Source organism: Labrus bergylta, chromosome 2, assembly GCF_963930695.1.
Source record: "Labrus bergylta chromosome 2, fLabBer1.1, whole genome shotgun sequence".
NCBI lineage: Eukaryota > Metazoa > Chordata > Actinopteri > Labriformes > Labridae > Labrus > Labrus bergylta.
The window spans coordinates 21863079-21881981 of NC_089196.1; the positions used below are offsets into that span (position 1 = coordinate 21863079).

Genomic DNA, 18903 nt, shown 5'->3' on the forward strand with positions numbered 1-18903 from the left:
AGCCCTGTGTTTGTGTCTTTACAGTGTTTGCATATTAAAACCTGCATACATACATGGTAAACACATTAATACTCGCACATAAGTACTGCAGAACTTAAGAATCCTCACAGGGGAGTTTGACCCAGAATGCTTTTCAGTAACCATGAGACTTTGTTGTCAGCAAGTACGACTCCCTCGCCCATTGTACATAGAGAGTAATGTACTTCAGAAGAGGCAGAATGAACAGATCTCTCCAGCGTTAGGAGTCTCAATAGAGCTGCAGACTATGCAGTCAGTAAAATAAACTCCTACTATATCTCAGCTCGGAAAGCATTTATTAACCCCTACTTAATTAAAAATTTTGAGGATTGAAAGCTTTTCGTTGAAATGTAGGAAATAACTACCGGTAAGTGAGGTAAACAAGGAACAGAAGATATAAATAGGTGATTTTCTTTTTAAAGCAAGTGTACACATTTCTATCTGATGCCATTTTCTCCTCCTTCTTTAGTGGCATCGTGGTTCATCTCCCCCTTGCTCTCTGGAATTATGTCTGGACTCCTTTTCATGCTCATCAGACACTTCATCCTCAAGAAGGTGGGCTAACAATAACTCTTCCCCTGAAACACACAAACATGAATAAGCACAATCCCTCATTTGCATAATTAACCCTATGAACATTAAGGTCAGGGTGCTGGAAAACATTCAATGAGAAATGATGTTTTATGCTTTCCCATGTGAGGACTGTTGTCAGTTTATAATGTTATGTTGTCATGCAGTTAGAGTTTCTTTTGTCACATTGACACTGTCACCATGCAGAGGGACATGTTGTTCCACATGTTTAAATACTAAAATTTGTACACAGAGGCACACGCGTGCACACAAAACTTGTCCAAAGGACTTCAGCACAGATAAAAATCCATTTGATTTGGCAACATTCACTGATCTGATGTTACGTAAGAGGCAATCTCTGGCAGACCAGGAGAAGAAAAAAGTGTTGTAGATCATCGTAAGGTCACGACTGCAGGATTATGTCTGAATGAGTCATAGGACGATTTGTCATTTGGACTGGAGTTACTGTGTAGCTCGGTTAAAAAGAGGACGAGTTTATCTCTGTCTCCACATGTATTTTCATCACATTCGTCTGAATATTTAATTTTAATCTATGCTTTGCAGAAATGTGCTATTTAACATCAAGAGTCAAGAGGGAGGATTAGTTTGAAGATGTGAAAGTTTAACTTGTACATCATCAGTCTCCCCATGAGCCACACACATTGTGCAACAGTGAATTGTTTGATATCTAGTTTTACCTTATCATTTGTTTTTATTATTTCCAAACCTTTGAGTTGAGCAGTGCTGAACTTCTGACCTCAGCAGGAATTTACATTTTACAAGACTGATCAAAAAGTACGGCGCATGTTTTTGTTGTGATCAGGAGAGCAAACTTTTTCTACAATGATCATGTTTTCTTTTGATACTTGCACATTAATTTGACTATTTGCTCTGATACAACCACTCAGTTTTTCTGCAAAAAACTGCAGTTCCTCGTATGTCCACATGAGGCTGTCCGAAAGTCCCATGCACAGCCAATATTAAAATGTCTGTTTTGACTGCGGAAATAAACATATTAACAGCCTGATACAAAGAAACCTTTTGGTCTGAACCAGTGTTTATCAGCACACACTGTACAGAGTCCACTTGTTTTTATAACTCACCTGTTTAAATTGTATGAAGGATACGACCTGTGCATATTTAGGGGCAGACAAAAGAGAAAGTTAAATCTGTCTTTGCTCATTTTCAGCAGCTCAGTGAGAAATTTGACTATTCCTCGTTTTAGTTGTGAGCTTAAACACTTTTTGTTTATTTACAAATTCACTGAAACTGTTTAAAGTTATTTAAAAACTACAAGAATTAAGTATCTAACTATAACGAATCATATCAGAGGCTCATCCATCTTTTATTTATCACTTTATAAATCCTGACAAATACTAATACATTCAACTTTACACCAATAATTAAAATTTTTTGGGGGGGTTTGAAAAATTCATTCAAAGCAATCTGTTAAGCTATAACACCACAAATTCACATCATATAATAATCTTATAATATCATAAGAAACTGACATAGTCTGTATGTGTGTTGTCGCTGCACAGGACGACTCTGTCCCCAACGGCCTGCGAGCGCTGCCCGTCTTCTACGCCTCCACCATTGGGATCAACACTTTCTCCATCTTGTACACTGGAGCCCCATGTGAGTGCTGCGTGACAGTTGTGCTTCATGTTCTAATGAAGGTTCTGTCTTTGTTTATTTAGTCTGACACCGACGTACTATCAAATTATCATTTCACTCCTAACTGATGCAGCCTGTGTAGTTGCCTTGCTCAAAATTCCTTTTGGAGGTGACGGGAGTATAAGTAGAAATTACTACTTTGAAACTAGCTGCAAGATGTTATTTTCTTATCACTTTGTGTGTGTGTTTATTAATTGCAGTGCTCGGGTTAGAGATGCTGCCGGTGTGGGCCATCTTTCTCATCACTTTAGCTGAGTCGCTGGTGTGTGCTGCTCTGGTTTGGATGCTCGTCTGTCCCTGGATGAGGAGGAAAATAGCAAGTAGGTATCCGTGTATGTGTGTGTTTTTACTTCTGTGTGTGTGTGTGTGTGTGTGTGTGTGTGTGTGTGTGTCCAGTCTTTCTCACGCCATCTGAAACCAAAGCACTCTGACCCAGGCCTTCCAACAGAGCCTAAGCTTCTGCATGCTCAGTCTGTGCCCTGACACCAAACAAGGGATGCCAGGGGATGTGTTGGCCTCTGCCAGAGCCAATGAGGCCACCCAAACAACTCTGTGAACTCTGTGTAGTACTGCGTGGCCTGCAGTCTAGAAAGCTTTCAGATCAACATTAGGAATAGTTTCCCTAATGGGAAAATCAGCCTGCAGCAAAGCATAAAACGCTATGAACACATGAGACATGCTACTTTATATAACAATGGAGAGATCAGTTGTTGGAATATTCGAGAGAGTGCTGGATGGGAAAGAAGTCATTATCAAATTGATCTTGATGTCAATACGAACTTAGACTAAGCTCCAAACCTTCTTGTTGAAGTTCCAGACCTGATGAATAATTGAAACATAAAAAGAAAGGCTCATAAGAAACATGATTGAAGTGTTAGTGCCCACGCTGAAGCTCCAAATACATAATTTCCTAAAATGTTTCTTTAGCCTGACACACTGGTGAGGCTGATTTAACCTGTTGCTTAACATGTCACAGACTCTGAATGCCACTGAGGATTGGAGGTGATGTTATCGGCCCTAATCTGGATATGACCGCATCCGTCAAAATGAAACGGGCCATGGCTGGAGTTTTGTGTTTGTAGTCAGGGTTGTTTTGAGGAGTAGCAGGGCATCAGGGCTAGCAGCACCAGGATTAGTTTGGATCAGCTGATGGCTGAACTTGTGTTTGTGGAATGTTGCTGCATAGTTTCAATATTTCTGACGGGAAACAGGCTTTTTCTTCTTATTTATTTGTATTGATATGAGTGTACATTCAGAGTATGTTCAACTTGATTATAAATATTTTAAAATCTGATCTGATGTTCCAAATAAGTTAATTAACTTGTGTAACTCTTGATTTTATCAGCTTGCTCTTGTTTGAAATCATCAAAAGCTTTTCTGTGAAACCTCTTTTTCTTTTTACCTGCATTTTACTTACGTGTCTCTTTATAAACCTGCAAATACCCCTCAGACAAATCTAAGCCTAAAATGTACAAAAATCTGCACGGTATCTGTTTATAGTTTTAAAAGGCTTGTACACTTTCTCAACTAAACCCTCCATCACTTATTTCCCTCCAGGTCGTCTAAAGAAGGAGCAGGCTCTGTCTAGGATCTCTGATGAGAGCCTCGATAAGATACCTGAAGAGGAGGAGGAGAGCCCCGTTTTCAAGGAGCTACCAGGGGCCAAGGGCACAGATGAGGCTGTGTTACCGCTCACCGGGAGCAGTGAACGCAGCACCCGAGAGTCAAGTGGAGAACTCGCCAACCTAGCTAATGGAGGCAGCATCCTTCCAAACGGCAGGGCTTATGGTAAAACAGGAATATTTTTTATTTAGAATATAACATTGGTATGAGATGTGGCGGTCAATGACTGTAAAAGATGTTGAAAGATGTTCTTTTTCTTCCAACATTAATTCTTCAACACTTTTTTGAGAGTTCAGGAGTCTCTAAACAGGATACTTTTTCAGCCACATAAAAAAAAAAGAAAAAACAAAGTATATTCTTTTGTGGTTTTGATGAAAAATGACTTGTAAGCAAGTCATTTTTCATCAAAAACACAAAATAATATACTTTGTTTTTGCTTACCAGTAATGGCTGCTTGCTCTGCTTATATTTCTCAATTTAGAAATCAATCGTCATTAAAGGCTACTTCTATATTGAAAAGCTCTAGTAAAGTTTCTTGGTGGAGACAATCTTATCAACCTATTGGATACTTTATCATAAAACTCATTAAACTCCTGATATGACATTCACACCTGCATCTTAATTTTCCCGTGTTCAGGCCGGACACACTCGATGACAAATGGCTGCCTCAAGTCACCGGTCTCCAATGGCAGCTTCAGCTTTGATGGCCACATGCGCAGCGATGGCCAAGTCTACCACACAGTGCACAAGGACTCTGGTCTTTACAAAGACCTACTGCACAAGATCCACCTGGGACGCATGGATGACAACGATCGCTCAGGGTCCAACGCCGGCCAGGCAGACAACAATTACCGCCTGCTTCGCCGCAACAACAGCTACACCTGCTACACGGCAGCTATTTGCGGCATGCCCGTCCAGCCGCTCATCCGCACAGAGTCGCGCGACGACAGTGAAAAGCTGGTAGGAGAGGGAGGCGGCAGGAGCAACAGCGTGTCGTACACCAAGAAGAGGATACGCTACGATAGCTACTCGTCGTACTGTAACGCCGTGGCAGAGGCAGAGATCGAGGCAGAGGAGGGTGGGGTGGAGATGAAGCTGGCCACAGAGCTGGAGGGAGTGGAGGAGGAAGGAGCTCCAGCCCCGGGGCCTCTGGACGAACTGGTCGAGGAGGATAGTGAGGATAAGGATAAGTCTGAAGTGTTCCTGCTTTTCCACTTCTTGCAGATCCTCACCGCATGCTTTGGCTCCTTCGCCCATGGAGGAAACGATGTCAGGTGCTGCCTCCTGCTGCTCATATGATATACAACAATCTACATAGTTGACAAATAACACCATAGGATCTCATCATGTATTGTTATTATTGATTCCTTTTTGCCTCGTGAAATAACATAAAAGATGTGTTTTTGTAACCTCAAAAAAAGGATCAGTTTTGTTCTGCTGCTTTGATACGATTTTGGCCTCGATGTTCAGTCAAGTATGAATACTCTTATCTGTTTTCTAACATTTGCAGTAATGCCATCGGGCCCCTGGTGGCGCTGTGGATGATCTACGATCAGGGCGGAGTGATGCAGGATGCTGCCACTCCTGTCTGGCTGCTGTTCTACGGCGGTATAGGCATCTGTGCCGGTCTGTGGGTATGGGGCCGTCGTGTCATTCAGACCATGGGGAAAGACCTAACTCCTATCACCCCTTCAAGGTGAGAGAGCCAGAGCATGGGAGAGTGTGGGTGTGAGTGTTTGTTGTGTACAAGAGATGAAAATGTATGTGAGAGAGAAGAACTCTCCAGCACGCTTGTTTCACTTGCTCTAAAAAGCCTCACCATGCTGACATACAGGTCCGTCCAGTAACAGCTCCTTTGGTAAGTGTTTATGTGCATGCAGCTGTTAACAAAATGCACTCACACACGCACACACATTTCTTTAATAGAGTTGCAAAATGCTATTGAACCAGTAATTTTAAATCCGCTGCCAGTAAACTCCATAAACCTAAAGCTGCACAATCACAGCTGGAGTGGCTCCTCTGTTGCTTCAAGAGCTCTCTGTCTACAGGTACAGCAAACTGGCTAATGTGTGTCTGTCTCAAACATACACTTTCTAACAGAGCTGCCGCTGTAGGCAGTTTTACATAACGCAACCTGCAAGTACTTTGCAGTATTTTTTATTTCTTTGTTTGTTGCATTTGTGTTTCTATTTCTCATGAAGAGGGCGGAATGGTTATGATCAAATTGAATATAAAACCAAAAATATTCTCAATATTTAAAAACTATGTTTGAAAAATTCTACCCACATGTTCATAAACTACTTAGTGGTTAAATAATAAACTCCTGGTAGTACAATAACAAAATGCACATTAAGGAGTAATCTCACAGGGAGCTAATCGGTCCTGCTTTAGAACATGTTCTAAGGGAATAAAGAAGGAATGATACAATCTCCGTTTTCCTCTGCCTTTTGTCTTGTTACATAATGATAATGAATAAATAAACAGTCCACAACACATAAAGCCCTCGGGCTCACTTTGTCCTACAACCTCAGCAGCAGACATCACGCAGCCTCCTCTGTCCTTGAGACTGATCTTTCTTTCTCCCTCTCTTTCTCTGGCTGTCCTCTCGTCTTCCCACGCGCTAGCTCGAGACCAAATGTGTGCATGTGTTATGTGCGTGATTGTGCATACCTCAAGGTTGTTTATGTGTATCCTGTCGGCTTAAAGAAGCTCGGCTCTGTGCCTGTAGGTTGTCCTGCAGCAAACGCACTGTATGTGTGCGTGCACGCATGCAAGTTGCGGTCTAATTGTTCCAGTTATTTATTTGACTGTGTGTGCGCGTGTGCGTGTGCGTGTGTGTGTGTGTGTGTACTCAGTTGCCTGGCAGGAACATCACACACGGTTTCAGGAAGTTGTTTTGCATTTTGGATGGAGAGAAGTAGAGCAAGGCAGGGTGAGGGAGGGGCAAAGCCACAGTGGGAACCCTGGCCTCTCAAATGCAACCACAGGAAGGGACGCCAGCCTGACTCCTTCTCTTTGCACTTCTCTTTTTCCCGTCCGGCCTCGTCTTTTTTTTTTTCTTTTTTTTTATTTTTTTCAGATTCCTTTCTACCCACTCCTTTAAATCTCCATCCATGAGGTTAACTGCCTCCTCCTTGCCCTGACTTCGTCCACGTCTTAATTTCTTCCTTCTTTCCTTTCCTCACCACATCTTTTGTTTTGTTTATCATCTTTTCACCTCCCAACTTTTCTGCTCTTGCTTTATTGTACCGCAGTGTCTCTCACGCTCACGCTCACTTCCATTACATTATTTGCCCCTCTTTTTATTTGTCCTCTTTCCTGGCCTCTCTTTTTCTCTATGCCTTCATTCTTTCTCACTTAATCTCCGTCTTCCATCACCAACTCCGTCTTTTGCCAGGACTCAAAGACAGATTCGCTCTGGTTTGCTGTTCTAAAGGCTCTCTGTCCTACAGTGTCTCTTTCCAAGCATCAATCTTACAAAGAAGCTCGGGAACAGGAGAATGTGTGTTATGTGTGTGTGTGTGTAGGTGCAGTTGAGTGTCTAGAGTCTGAGGCTGAACATATATTTTAGCAGGCATGGTGACACTTGAACAGGGCCGTTTATCACAGCAGTAAAAACTGTTTCCTAACTTGAAATATGGATTTTCATCAGTGTGAACACCTCGGCTGTTGAATCACCACCGGGACAGCCAGCTGCAAATCTTATTGGCCGATTAAAACTTGGCCAATGTGACACTAAGCAGCGAACTTTACTGATGCTTAACGAAGAGCTGATCCTGTGTGGTATGGCCACAGATATCATAGTTCCTGTTCTAGGCAAAGTGAATGGTGTTGATATCTGCAGAACTCTACTTCAGAACGACTTTCTGACATTCCTGGTATAGTTGAAAATATTTGACACATGACAGTAGGAGAAAAAAATAGATGTAAAATAGAAGGTAAGGATGAATGATGACTGGAAATGCACATCTAAGCTCAAGCTGTGACACCTGAATAGAAGTGTGCTTTTCTTTTGGAGTCAAAATGTCTGCTGTGAAGATTCAAGAGCTGTGCTATAATCACAGTTCCTGATCATACCCTCACAGCTTAACAGAGAGCAGGTATCACAGCTCTATAGAAAGAAAGAAAGAGAGAGAGAATGAGATCACAATGATAGATTACTTCCTTTGTGACATCGATGGATGTCCCACGCAGTCTTTTGGTCATTACTTTTGTGCTTTCTAGATTGCATTCAACAAAGATCTCACAGCAAATGAGTCAATGGAGAGATTGGTGAGGACGTTCACCAAAGATTCTCTGACTGAAAATCTCCTTGTCAGAATCTTCCACAGCCCGTGTCTGAGTTCTGTCCCTTCTGTGCTGATCATGGGCACGCTGTTAACGCTTCTGTTGCTTCCAGATGAATCTATCTACTCTGCTCCACTAAAAATATATCCCTTGTCTATTTTTCATGGGGCTACTGTCTATGCCGCCTCGAGCTGCCCAGATGAGCCGAGCAGGAACTCTGAGACAGGAACTGCACGCTTATTTAGGTGGATTTTCAAAATAAAACACCCCCTGTGCTCATCTCATCACCGACAATTAAGTGTTAACTATTATTACAGACAGGAAAGTTTAACTTTACTTTTTTTTTCCTTAAGTATCTGACCATTGTGTTAAAAGCCAACCTAAACTGCATCAAGGAAAGCAACACAGTCACAGGGCAAAGGGCTGTTTTAAAAAAGGACAAACAGTAGCTACATGAATACACCTAGAACAATCCTTAAAGGTGGGTAGAAGTTAAAGAGAGATCAGACAAGAGTTTTACTGAAAGCAAAGAATTTGTAGAAAAATCCTTAAATAAGGATTACTTCATGAAGATGATCAGATCAGTCAGGCAAGATGCTCAGATTCTCACAATCGAAGCACATTCTTGAAGCCATGTGGAGGACAGCCACTGTTAAACCTCTTCAGCCTGTGGTCATCTGTCTGTGCCGTCTTCATTATTTATTATTTATTTCCTCAAACACAGAGAGAGCACACTCGTTCAAGATCCACTCAAGTCAAATGATAAAAACACTTCCGTGAAATGGATTGGCCACAACAGCCACTTAAGGGAAATGTTTTTTTTTTTGTTCATGTTAGTGAATAAGCTGTAAACATTATCTGTCCTTTAGAGTCTTACCTCTGTGTTGCTGAACGTTTTAACAGCTCTTGTTTTTATGAAGTAGGAAGCTGCAGAACTACCTGCTAATGATCCACTTACAAGTCATTTTCTCACTCTTTTCTTTTTCTATGAACTCTATGAACTACCTGCCAATATGATGGAGATTTTCTTTATTATGTACTGGTGTGTGTGTGTGTGTGTGTGTGTGTGTGTGTGTGTGTGTGTGTGAGTGTGAGTGTGTTTGAGGGACGGTGTGTGATTTCCATATATTTTCTCTGTTGTGTGTATTTCAAAGAGCTGTTCACTGTTCTGCTGTAGTGGATGTGTGAAGAATGTGCCGTCAGCAGCTCGTCCCAGACATTAGAATTTAAGATGTCTCTTTGCTTCCCCCCCTCCTCTCCCCTTCCTCCTCCACAGTGGATTCACTATTGAACTGGCTTCTGCACTCACTGTCGTGTTGGCTTCCAATATCGGAATCCCTGTCAGTACTACACACTGCAAGGTATGACCGAGCGGCCCACCCCATCTGGCCTCTCAACTCCCCCCTACAGGTGTTTCCAGGGGAGAGGGAGCTCACACTGCCTCCTAGGGCTTCAGGCTTAATCATTTAAAACTGGGAGTGGGCGCATCCACAATACTTAACATAAGGTCCTTGTTAAAAGTTGATCCAGTCTCTTAAAAAAAAACTTGATGATTTTATTTTTCACATGAGCAAATAACTTGGTAAGAACGGTAGCAACTGAACAATGAAGACCAGAAGCAAGTGATTATAAACAGGAGCCGTCCATTAGTTCTCCACATCTGACAATCCTTACCTTTTTATTTAAGTTTGTTCAAAGACAATCAAACTATAAGCCATATCCAGCCTGCATGAGACGGCCCCGGGCAGCAGTGTGCAGCCCCTCTCCCCTGTTTTTTTTTGCAGGAACATCGGATCAAGGCTGAAAGAAATGCAGATCCCTCCTGGCCCTACCCCTCTCTCGTCCCCCCCCTCCCCATCGACATGGTGTCTCATCCTCTGTTTCATTTCCAACAACTGTTCTCCATTTTTTTTGTCCTCTCAGCACTGGCATGGTTTGCTGTGTGGGTCATCCACCCTCCTGTGCTTGCCTGCAAGCAGACTCCCTCTCCCGCCCCCACCAGCCCGCCAACACCCCACCTGTCCAACTTGTTTACAGCACTCTTACCTCTCCCTCTCCATCTTTCTCTCTGTGTCTCCACTCATCTGTCTTTACAGCGGATTTTGCATTGAAGTAATGAGTGCCCTAACAGTGCTTGTTGCATCAAATGTGGGCATCCCAATAAGCTCCACCCACTGCAAGGTATTGGAGTCATTGGTAGTGAAGCCGTGTAGAGCCCTCCCAGAGCTCCACTTCACTGCTTCACCTGTAGCCTTCAATCACCAGAGCCAATCACAGCTCCTGGAGTTTCTGTTTTGACCTCTCGTGCAGTTTTCCTCTGACAGCAAGATTTTGGTGACTTTGTTTTATTTAATCAAGAATATTTGATTAATTATGTGTAAGGTTATTAGATACTAAACCATAGTCTTGTGGCTGGTGTTGAATATGAAGCTACAACCAGAAGCATGTAAATAAAAAGACTAAAAACAGGGAAAGTCATCCTTCTTCACCACCTACATCTTCTGTGTTGTATCCACTCTTACACAGATTTCTAGAATTACCTCTTACAGGTGATATTTCATTTCCAGAAAACCAGTAAATTGGCTTTTTCACACTCTGTTCTTCTTAAGGATTCAACACAAGAAATCTTACAAATTAATTAGTTGGCTTCAAAGGTCCCTTTGGATAGAGCAAGGGCTACCTGTGTTTTTCTGCTATCTTAAGGCAATTGTCAGACAGCTGTAGCCTTGTACGGTATTGATGTTCTCTTAAGTCTCAAAGTCAGAAAGCAAAAAAGTGTATTTCTCAAAATGTAGATCATTTTTGAACAGTTCACACTTAACTTTTAAATGTGGTATTGTTTTGTATGGAGAAGGTTTAGCAATGAGTATATCAGATGCATTGTCATGAATATTTTGTATATCATGATAGTGATGCAAGTCAAAACAATATCAACTGTGAAAACATTAAAAGACACAAGTTACTGAAAATGTGTTTTTAGGTTTTAGATTCAAACTTGTAAATCTGCTGTAGAGAAAACTGCACAAGACTCAAAACTGGTGTTAAATTGTTGGTGATCAATCTGTCTAAACGTCAACATGGCTATTAATATCTACTTTCATTTCTCATCTCCACATACCCCTGTCTCTTCCCTTAAACCTCACATAATCAGCTGCTTTGTCAAAATGCTTAATATACTGATGGGTAGAGGTTTCTGACTGTGCTGGTGATATTGGTTGATTTAGTGTCTGTCTGGTGGATCCACAGATGTTGCTGGATGAAGTCTTGATTTTTTTATTTTTACAGATAAAAATCCACTTTGTTTTTGTTTTTTTTTCTCCATTTGAAGGCTTTCACCTCAAATTACTGATCATAAAAGCAACATTCACATTTTAAGAGAGTAGCCAACAACATCTGTGAACATCATCCAGAAGTCTGTGAGAGAGAGAAAGTGTGTGTTGAGTGATGGGCATCCATTTGGTTCCAGCTCAGAGTGACCATTTGCTTTAGGGATTTTATTTTTTCATGTTCAGATCAAACTAAATGGATGCCCAGCTCGACTGTTTGGGGCGCCTGAAGTTGGTTTATGTGCAATGACTGGTTGTTTCAAAAGCTCTTCAGGCAGTTAGCAGCACAAACACAGAGGTCACACAGAGTTCAGGCTTTTCTGCTGCATGCCTGGAATACTACTACTGGCTCTAAACAGACATCCTGACCACTGTGTTCAGATTTACTCCCACAGAGGCTTTCGATAGACTTCTTTCACAACAATGTAATTATCAAGACAATACTCTGAGATACTTTCTGATAAGTATGACAGTGGCCCACTTTAACATCTTCTTCCAGGAAGATATTTGTATGTAACCTTGTATATGACTAACCTATAGACCACAAACGCGCCTGTCTCTGTTGACCTGACCTTCCCACACTTAGTGGTGAGTGTGACAGAAGGCATGTCATGTTTCTCTGGCCGTATAAGAGCAGGCACAGTTTAACTCCGCCCACCCGGGTGTGTCACAAACAGAGCTGAAACCAGTCACTGCACAGACCACTCCAACGCACTGAGGTGTCTGAAATGTCATGACACATGACCAGATGAGTTTGAATTCTGATTAGATTTCTGGAATAAAGGTGAGAGAACTGTGGACGTCTAACATGAGCAGAAATAGCTGAAAAGCAAAACCAACAAAAAAACCTCTAAATAAGTGTATGTTTCAGAATTAAAAGAAGACAAAATCAGTAGTTTGATGTTACAATTTACTTAGCAGACGCTTTTTATCCAAAGCGACGTATATACATACGTACATGTATATGTACCAGACATGCTCATTTTGGATTTCCACACTATACTTCTGTTATTTAGATATAATTCTGCTTGCTCTAACTAACTCAAAAACATTTGACTAAGCTGGTCCTGAAAAGCTGTAGGTTGGGTTCAGGCTTTATTTTTTAGCGCCTTTGATATATTTACATGTAAAATGTTCAATGTTAGGATGTAACACAGTCAACAAAAACTCCAGTACGTCAGTTAAGCAGGGGTTTGGAGTACTTTAAATGTAATCATCTAATAATCTGATTATTTCTAACAATAAAAGTTAACAGAAATATATACATACAAGGCATTGTTATGAAAAGGGGTACTTTGTGTGTTTAAATCACGTGTGTAACTCAGTGATTTGTTGGATTTGTAGGTTTGGGTTTGTAAACACAGCACTACACCTCTGATCAATGATAGCAGTACCTGCTGCATGGATGCCTGCTAATGAAAAAGCACATGGTTACTTTGTTTTCATAAAGACCCGACCTCACGCTGTGGGCTGTCATTGGCTGGGAGCTACACACCCACTGTCCAAATGTTGATGCCCAGAAATGTTTTCACTTATGGCAGGTACAATCACTGCGTCAGACTTCTAATGCGGTTGGATTTTACAAAAATCCTGCTCCAACTGCATTGAGCTTATGTTGATCGAAGAAAATGGATGTTTTCTTTAACTTCAGTAGAATTTGAAACAGTATTTTTTTTTAACTCTGTTATTGGTAGTTCCTCCACCCCTGATACTTAATGTTTTTGTTTTAGGGCCTTCAACATAAAGTATATTTTCAACCAGTCCCAGTGCTAATTTAATTTGACACTTGCCAGGTCCATTAAAACTAGATTGAGGAATAACGGCTAAACATTAAGTATGTGTAAGAAGTAGACAGAGAAACAAGCAGATATAGTACAAATGATCAGTTCTATAAAAGCCCTCTATCTTAAAGAAAGCCTGAACAACCTGCAGCTCTTCATGTTGTCTTTTTCTGTGTTGCCTCTGATTGTTTTCTTTCCTCCCTTCTGGCTGCGGCCTCCAGGTGGGCTCGGTCGTCGCCGTGGGTTGGATCCGTTCCCAGAAAGGGGTGGACTGGCGCCTCTTCAGGAACATCTTCCTGGCGTGGTTCGTCACAGTGCCAGTGGCCGGCCTGTTCAGTGCCGCCGTCATGGCCCTGTTCGTCTACGGCATCCTGCCCTATGTCTGAGGGCGCACGGCCAGGAGGGAGTACAGAGGAGGAAGAGAGAGTCAGAGAAGGGAGACTTGGGTAAAAATCATAGCTCGAGTGTCGTGGGTGCAGATAAAGGAAAAGAGGAGAGGGAAAGAGCGAGGGTGATGCAGAGGAAAGAAGAGGAGAGGGAGGGAGCTGCAGTGGTTTACAGAGGGACTTGGTTGTACTGAGTATGTGAGGAGAGTTGGTTCATATGCTGCCTGGCTCCGTAGTCCAGAGATCTTTTTTGACTCATACGAGTTTCTGATCGGTTTTTATTTATTCTCGTTTCGGGTGCATAAGAAAGTGTGTGCAACCAGAGTGTTCACCATACCATTCAATCTGCTGTACATATGACAATAATAGGGGGATTCCAGTACCTTTAACAAGAATTATGGTTTACTCAAAAGCAGTGGCAGCCACTTTCTGTCTTTTCATAAAAAAAAAAAATCATGAGTTTAAAAAGAAAATTCAGATCAGCACATGACTTTAAAAAAAACAAAACAACAAACCCTGCACAATAAAACATGCCTGCAGTTAGATGACATCATCCTGCCTGCTAATCCAGGTAGCATCCCTGGTCAAGTGCTCATTATTATTGTTCCGAAATGCCAGAAAATAACCCTGTACATATTGTTATATTGGACTGAGTGTGATTTGTTGTATTGCGGCTTGCTTTAAAGTTAAAAAAAAAAAAAAAAAAGGAAGAAGAAAAGATGTGCGTGTGGTCAACCAGCCCATCAATCATTTCACTTTGAAACATGCTAGCCAGGAACAACTAGGGCCAAACGAAAGGACACCTCAGAGAGGGGTAGTGGGACTGTCACTCTGCTTTTTTTTATTCTCCACATGATACCATAGAAACCTGATTTGCTAAAGAGTTGATTTTTTTGTCAAGAGCTCCTGTATGTTTTTAGAGATGGATCTCATATTTTTTAATGATGTATTATACTGTAATTTGTACTGTAAATAATGTCCTTACAGAGTTTTGGGGGTGGGAGTAGGGGAGGATTACGGTCACATCTTCATGATGTCATAGAGTATTTTTTTCATCCCAGAGTACACGTACACACACTAAATAAACACACACACACACACACACTTGGCAAGCTGCTATTTTGCAGATGTTGCAAACAACTTTAAAGTAATGAATCAATCCTGATCACAAGACAGCAAACCGTAGATACTCCGCCCCTTCTGTTTAATGGTATCAGTCCAGTCAAAGGTTTCAGCACAAAGTTATCTTTCGTTTAAAATTTCCTCCTGGGGAAAATTTTAAAGCGATTTTTGGATATGAATATGCAAAGGATGCGACTCGTCAAAGTAGAATTAGGTGCAGCAGAAGCCAAAAAGAAAAAGGACAAAAACACAGTTAAGGTCCCAGAAAATGTTCACATATCTTCATCCGTATGCCTTTGTTTTCATACATTAAGCTCAGCTACTGGAGTCATTTCCTCATATCAAAGCCTCCCTGCCAATGATTGACCTCTACACTGTCCATGCTCGGGTCGTTACAGATCCCCCACCCATGTTTCAGTCCAGAGTTGATCTGTTTCTTCACCTTCGTCTTGTAACCCCCTCATTTTGACAAATCTGAGGTATGAAAGTTGAAGCCTTGTCCTGTCAGACAGCGCTCATTTGTCATATCAAACACGAACCACTGTATTAAAACTCCAGCCAGATATGCAGGGGAGTGAACAGAGGAGATTCAACCCCAGCCACGTGTGTAGCTCCTCACAAATGGGCAGGCGTTGTTTGAAGCGTAGAAGCATTTAGTCTGTTGATCACCTGTGTTTCAATCTAAGTGCTAAAGGTTAGGTCTAAGGGTCGAGTTGAGGGCTGAATCGAAGCCTGAATCGAAGCCGCTCGTGTCACAAAATGAAGACGGTATCTTGGGAAAGAATAGTACTGATCATCACCAGCTTTTTAACAGGGTCACACATGACCTGTAGATGAACAAAGTCTAAAGCTATTTTTATTTGAACAAACTCGATGTCAGGTGTTTCAAGGTTGTTGTTTTTTGTTCTTGTGGTGTGTTTCCTTTTTTTTTTCCTTTTTTTTTTTTTCTGTCTCATGAACAAATCTATGCTTAAGTAGCCACTTGCCTTGTAACATTGTGTTTTACTTTGTGCAGATACAGTAAATGTACTAAGTACTGTGGTGTTTACAACGTAACCATATTGTAGAGTATCAGAAAAAAAACTGTTGCCTAATGATGCCAATGAAAGACAAACTATTAACCATGAATTTTTAAGTGCAAGTAAAAAAATAATAATAACCTGAAGTGTCTAGAGGCCGAGAGAGAGAGCGAGAGAAAGTGTGCGCGCAATGACTCGTTTTTGTTTTAGTAGTGTTGATCATGACCCTGTCACTTTACACTACTACAGTACAATGTGTTAACTCTACCTATATGGGTGCAATTCAGTAGTGAAGAGAATGAGTAGAGAAATCTCATCAAGACTATATATATATTTTTCTACCATATCTGAGTTTTAACCTGGGCGAGCTTCCAGACACTTTGGAGGACACACTGTGGGAACAGTAACAGGGATGTTAGCTGTTATCAGATCGCAGTGATGCTGAGATAAAGGTCTTATCACAGGGTGGCTCGCCTCGCTGGTGCCATGTGCCACACCTCCTCTGTCAGCCCAGTGTGTTCTTCTAACATGTAGATTTGACGTGTCGGTTGCCAATAGATCAGATTTCTAAATTTACCATTTTTATTTTTGAATTTTAGATGAAAACACTTTGTAATTTTGTTTCCCTACTGCTTCGATCATGAGCTGTTAGAGGAGCAGGACAGGCTTCTTGCTAAAACCAGGACAATTGCTCACTGAATGCAAAATCAAGAAGCCAAATCTTTGTAGCTGAAAAAATTGAAACATTAAACTTGATAACTGGACTGTGAGGACATTTGTTTCCTTGTTTTGGCAGGTAACCCCTCTTGATGCTCATACCCTTTCACTCTTTCTGCCGCTGTGTGTTACAGGGGGGCGTGCAGAGCTGGTGTACTCAAACTCTCTTTGTATGCTTTTACATTTAATTTACCAGAAAGGAATTAACTGAAATATAAATCTCAGAATACACTAAAGGTCTGGCCTTGATTCCCAAAAACAACACTTTGTAAATCAGTCTTAATATGTCAGCTGATGCGAACTTCTAATTTCTGAACAAAAACTGTTGTGACCTCAAGTCACAAAGACAATAAAATAATGTGCTCAAGACTGTTTGATAACAGGAACTCTAAGAGAAACAACATTGTTTGATGGCAGTTACACAGAAATATATAAGCCAGCCCTTTTTCTCTTCCTACAGCGAGCAACTAGCTGCTTAGCTTCAGTTCAAGAAACTTTGAATTCTGAAGAATATTTTTACCAACGCAAAATAAAAAAAGACACTGTTGGTCATATTGTAAAATAAAGAGGCATAAACTACTAAGCACTCTCTCATTTATCCAAAATAATAATAATTATGCATAATTAGTGTGAAACAACTACAATGAGTCTTAGCAAAGAGTGCACATACAGCTCATTGTTGATGCTGTAAGTGAATGCTAACAAAAGCATTTATTCATTACTGTTATGAATGATCAAGGAAATAATTGGTTACCATCCAGAACAATAGTAAAAAAACAAACAAACATTAAACTACAACAGAAACCTCTGTCATCTTATGTTAGTTTTTCAGAGGAAACATGATGATTTTCTCTCTTAAATAAACGGTTTAAAACAAACATTAAATGAGTCTGACGTCACCCCCCTCAGATGGATCTGGTGTGTGCTGTAACAGCACTGCTCTGCAGGCGCCCCTTTGTAACTCACACTTTCATTTTTTAAATTGTTTTTTTCATTCATTCTCAGTCCTGATAGGCCAAAAGGGATGCACTGCTCAAGATAGGAAGGGAAAGTTAAAGTCACCCTCAAGTGGCAGCAATAATAACTGCTAAATATGGCTCACACTATCCTGTCTCAACTTTTGTGAAAGGACTAATGCTACATTTCATAATATTGAAGAAGCATTCCTTCATATAACGCTCGTCAAAACATTTAAATCAAATAATTCTGTTTAGATATCAATTACTAAAGAGCAACTATAACAAATAATAAATATATTTTTAAATAAACACTCAATTACTCTGCTAATGTGCCTCATCCTAATTGTGTCTCAAAGAATTTTGAGCTGACGTAAGGACACAATGCTGTGACTCCAATTAGCCCTGATGGAAAACTCTGATAGGTGCACAAAAAAAGTGATGTCACATTTTATCATTCATGCCCCACCCCTTTAAAATCAGCACAGGGAGAATAAAGGAAAAAAAACACAGAGAACTGTTCCTTTCTAAACTTAAGGATAAAAGAATGTGTTCATGTCAGACACATATTTATAGTAAGAAGTTAAATGATTAAAAAAGGGATTTTAATGTCCTTTTAATTATGCTGAACACATGAATCTTAGCATGTTTTACCCGGAAGTGTACAACAATGTTATTGAAAGTTCATTGTTCGTTGGCCAATTATATCAATGATTCGACAGATAAAATTTGCGATTATAAATTGTGAGATTTGAAGGTCGCCACTAGAGGGCGTAGTTTGACACTTTCCCTCCCCGTAGAGAGGGACAGCATTTTAGACCAGTCCGTTTCAACTGATCACTACAAATCAATGAAATGTGTGATTGCCATTGAGGGAGTAACTGTGCTTCTCTTGCATTATAACTGTTTTGTAACCTTTGTAGAGAGAAACTAGAGAAACAGAATGTGCCATTTCTTTCTCCCTGGATGTGCAATACAAGCTGTTTCTTGTCGAGGTGAAACTACATCGCTGTCACTCTGTGGTGTGTAGCTCCACCTGCGCTGGTGTAATAGCGCCCCCTCCTGCTTGTATGAGGTGGAGGGGCATCAGTTCAGACCTTCATCTGGATGTGGCGTGCTGTCTCTAGTTCTCTGGTCTGTTTTGTAATAGAATGTGCTCCTTGGCTGGCCTGCAGGCTTTACAGCTCTGTGTTGTCTTTTTACTGTTTACTGCTATTTAACTGTCCGGTCCTGCAAAGTAAATACAAAGTAAATATAATAAAAAAAAAAAAATCAAAAGAACTGTAGCCTGCTTCTACAAAATCTTAAAACTCTTCTGATTTGCATATATCGTACTGTAATGTTTTATTTAAGATTTCAGTGAAAAAAATGTCTGCATTTAAACTAAATTATGGGAATTAAAATTACAAAGACTACCTTAA

General features: G+C 40.8%; 1 protein-coding gene across 5 annotated transcripts in view; it reads left to right on the top strand.

Moving 5' to 3' along the window:
* slc20a2 (solute carrier family 20 member 2) overlaps positions 1-18903 on the top strand; it is a 48293-nt gene extending 29390 nt beyond the window's left edge. For 3 of the 5 annotated variants that reach the window (XM_020643901.3, XM_065948874.1, XM_065948869.1), the window contains exons 4-11: positions 488-573; positions 2130-2226; positions 2466-2585; positions 3823-4053; positions 4526-5162; positions 5399-5584; positions 10272-10356; positions 13504-18903. In XM_020643901.3, the coding sequence (XP_020499557.1) occupies positions 488-573; positions 2130-2226; positions 2466-2585; positions 3823-4053; positions 4526-5162; positions 5399-5584; positions 10272-10356; positions 13504-13668 (1607 nt within the window). In that variant the 3' untranslated portion in view covers positions 13669-18903. Of the gene's footprint in view, positions 1-487; positions 574-2129; positions 2227-2465; positions 2586-3822; positions 4054-4525; positions 5163-5398; positions 5585-9451; positions 9537-10271; positions 10357-13503 lie in introns of all 5 variants that reach the window. The other 2 variants (XR_010664836.1, XM_020643906.3) reach the window with 2 other exon arrangements.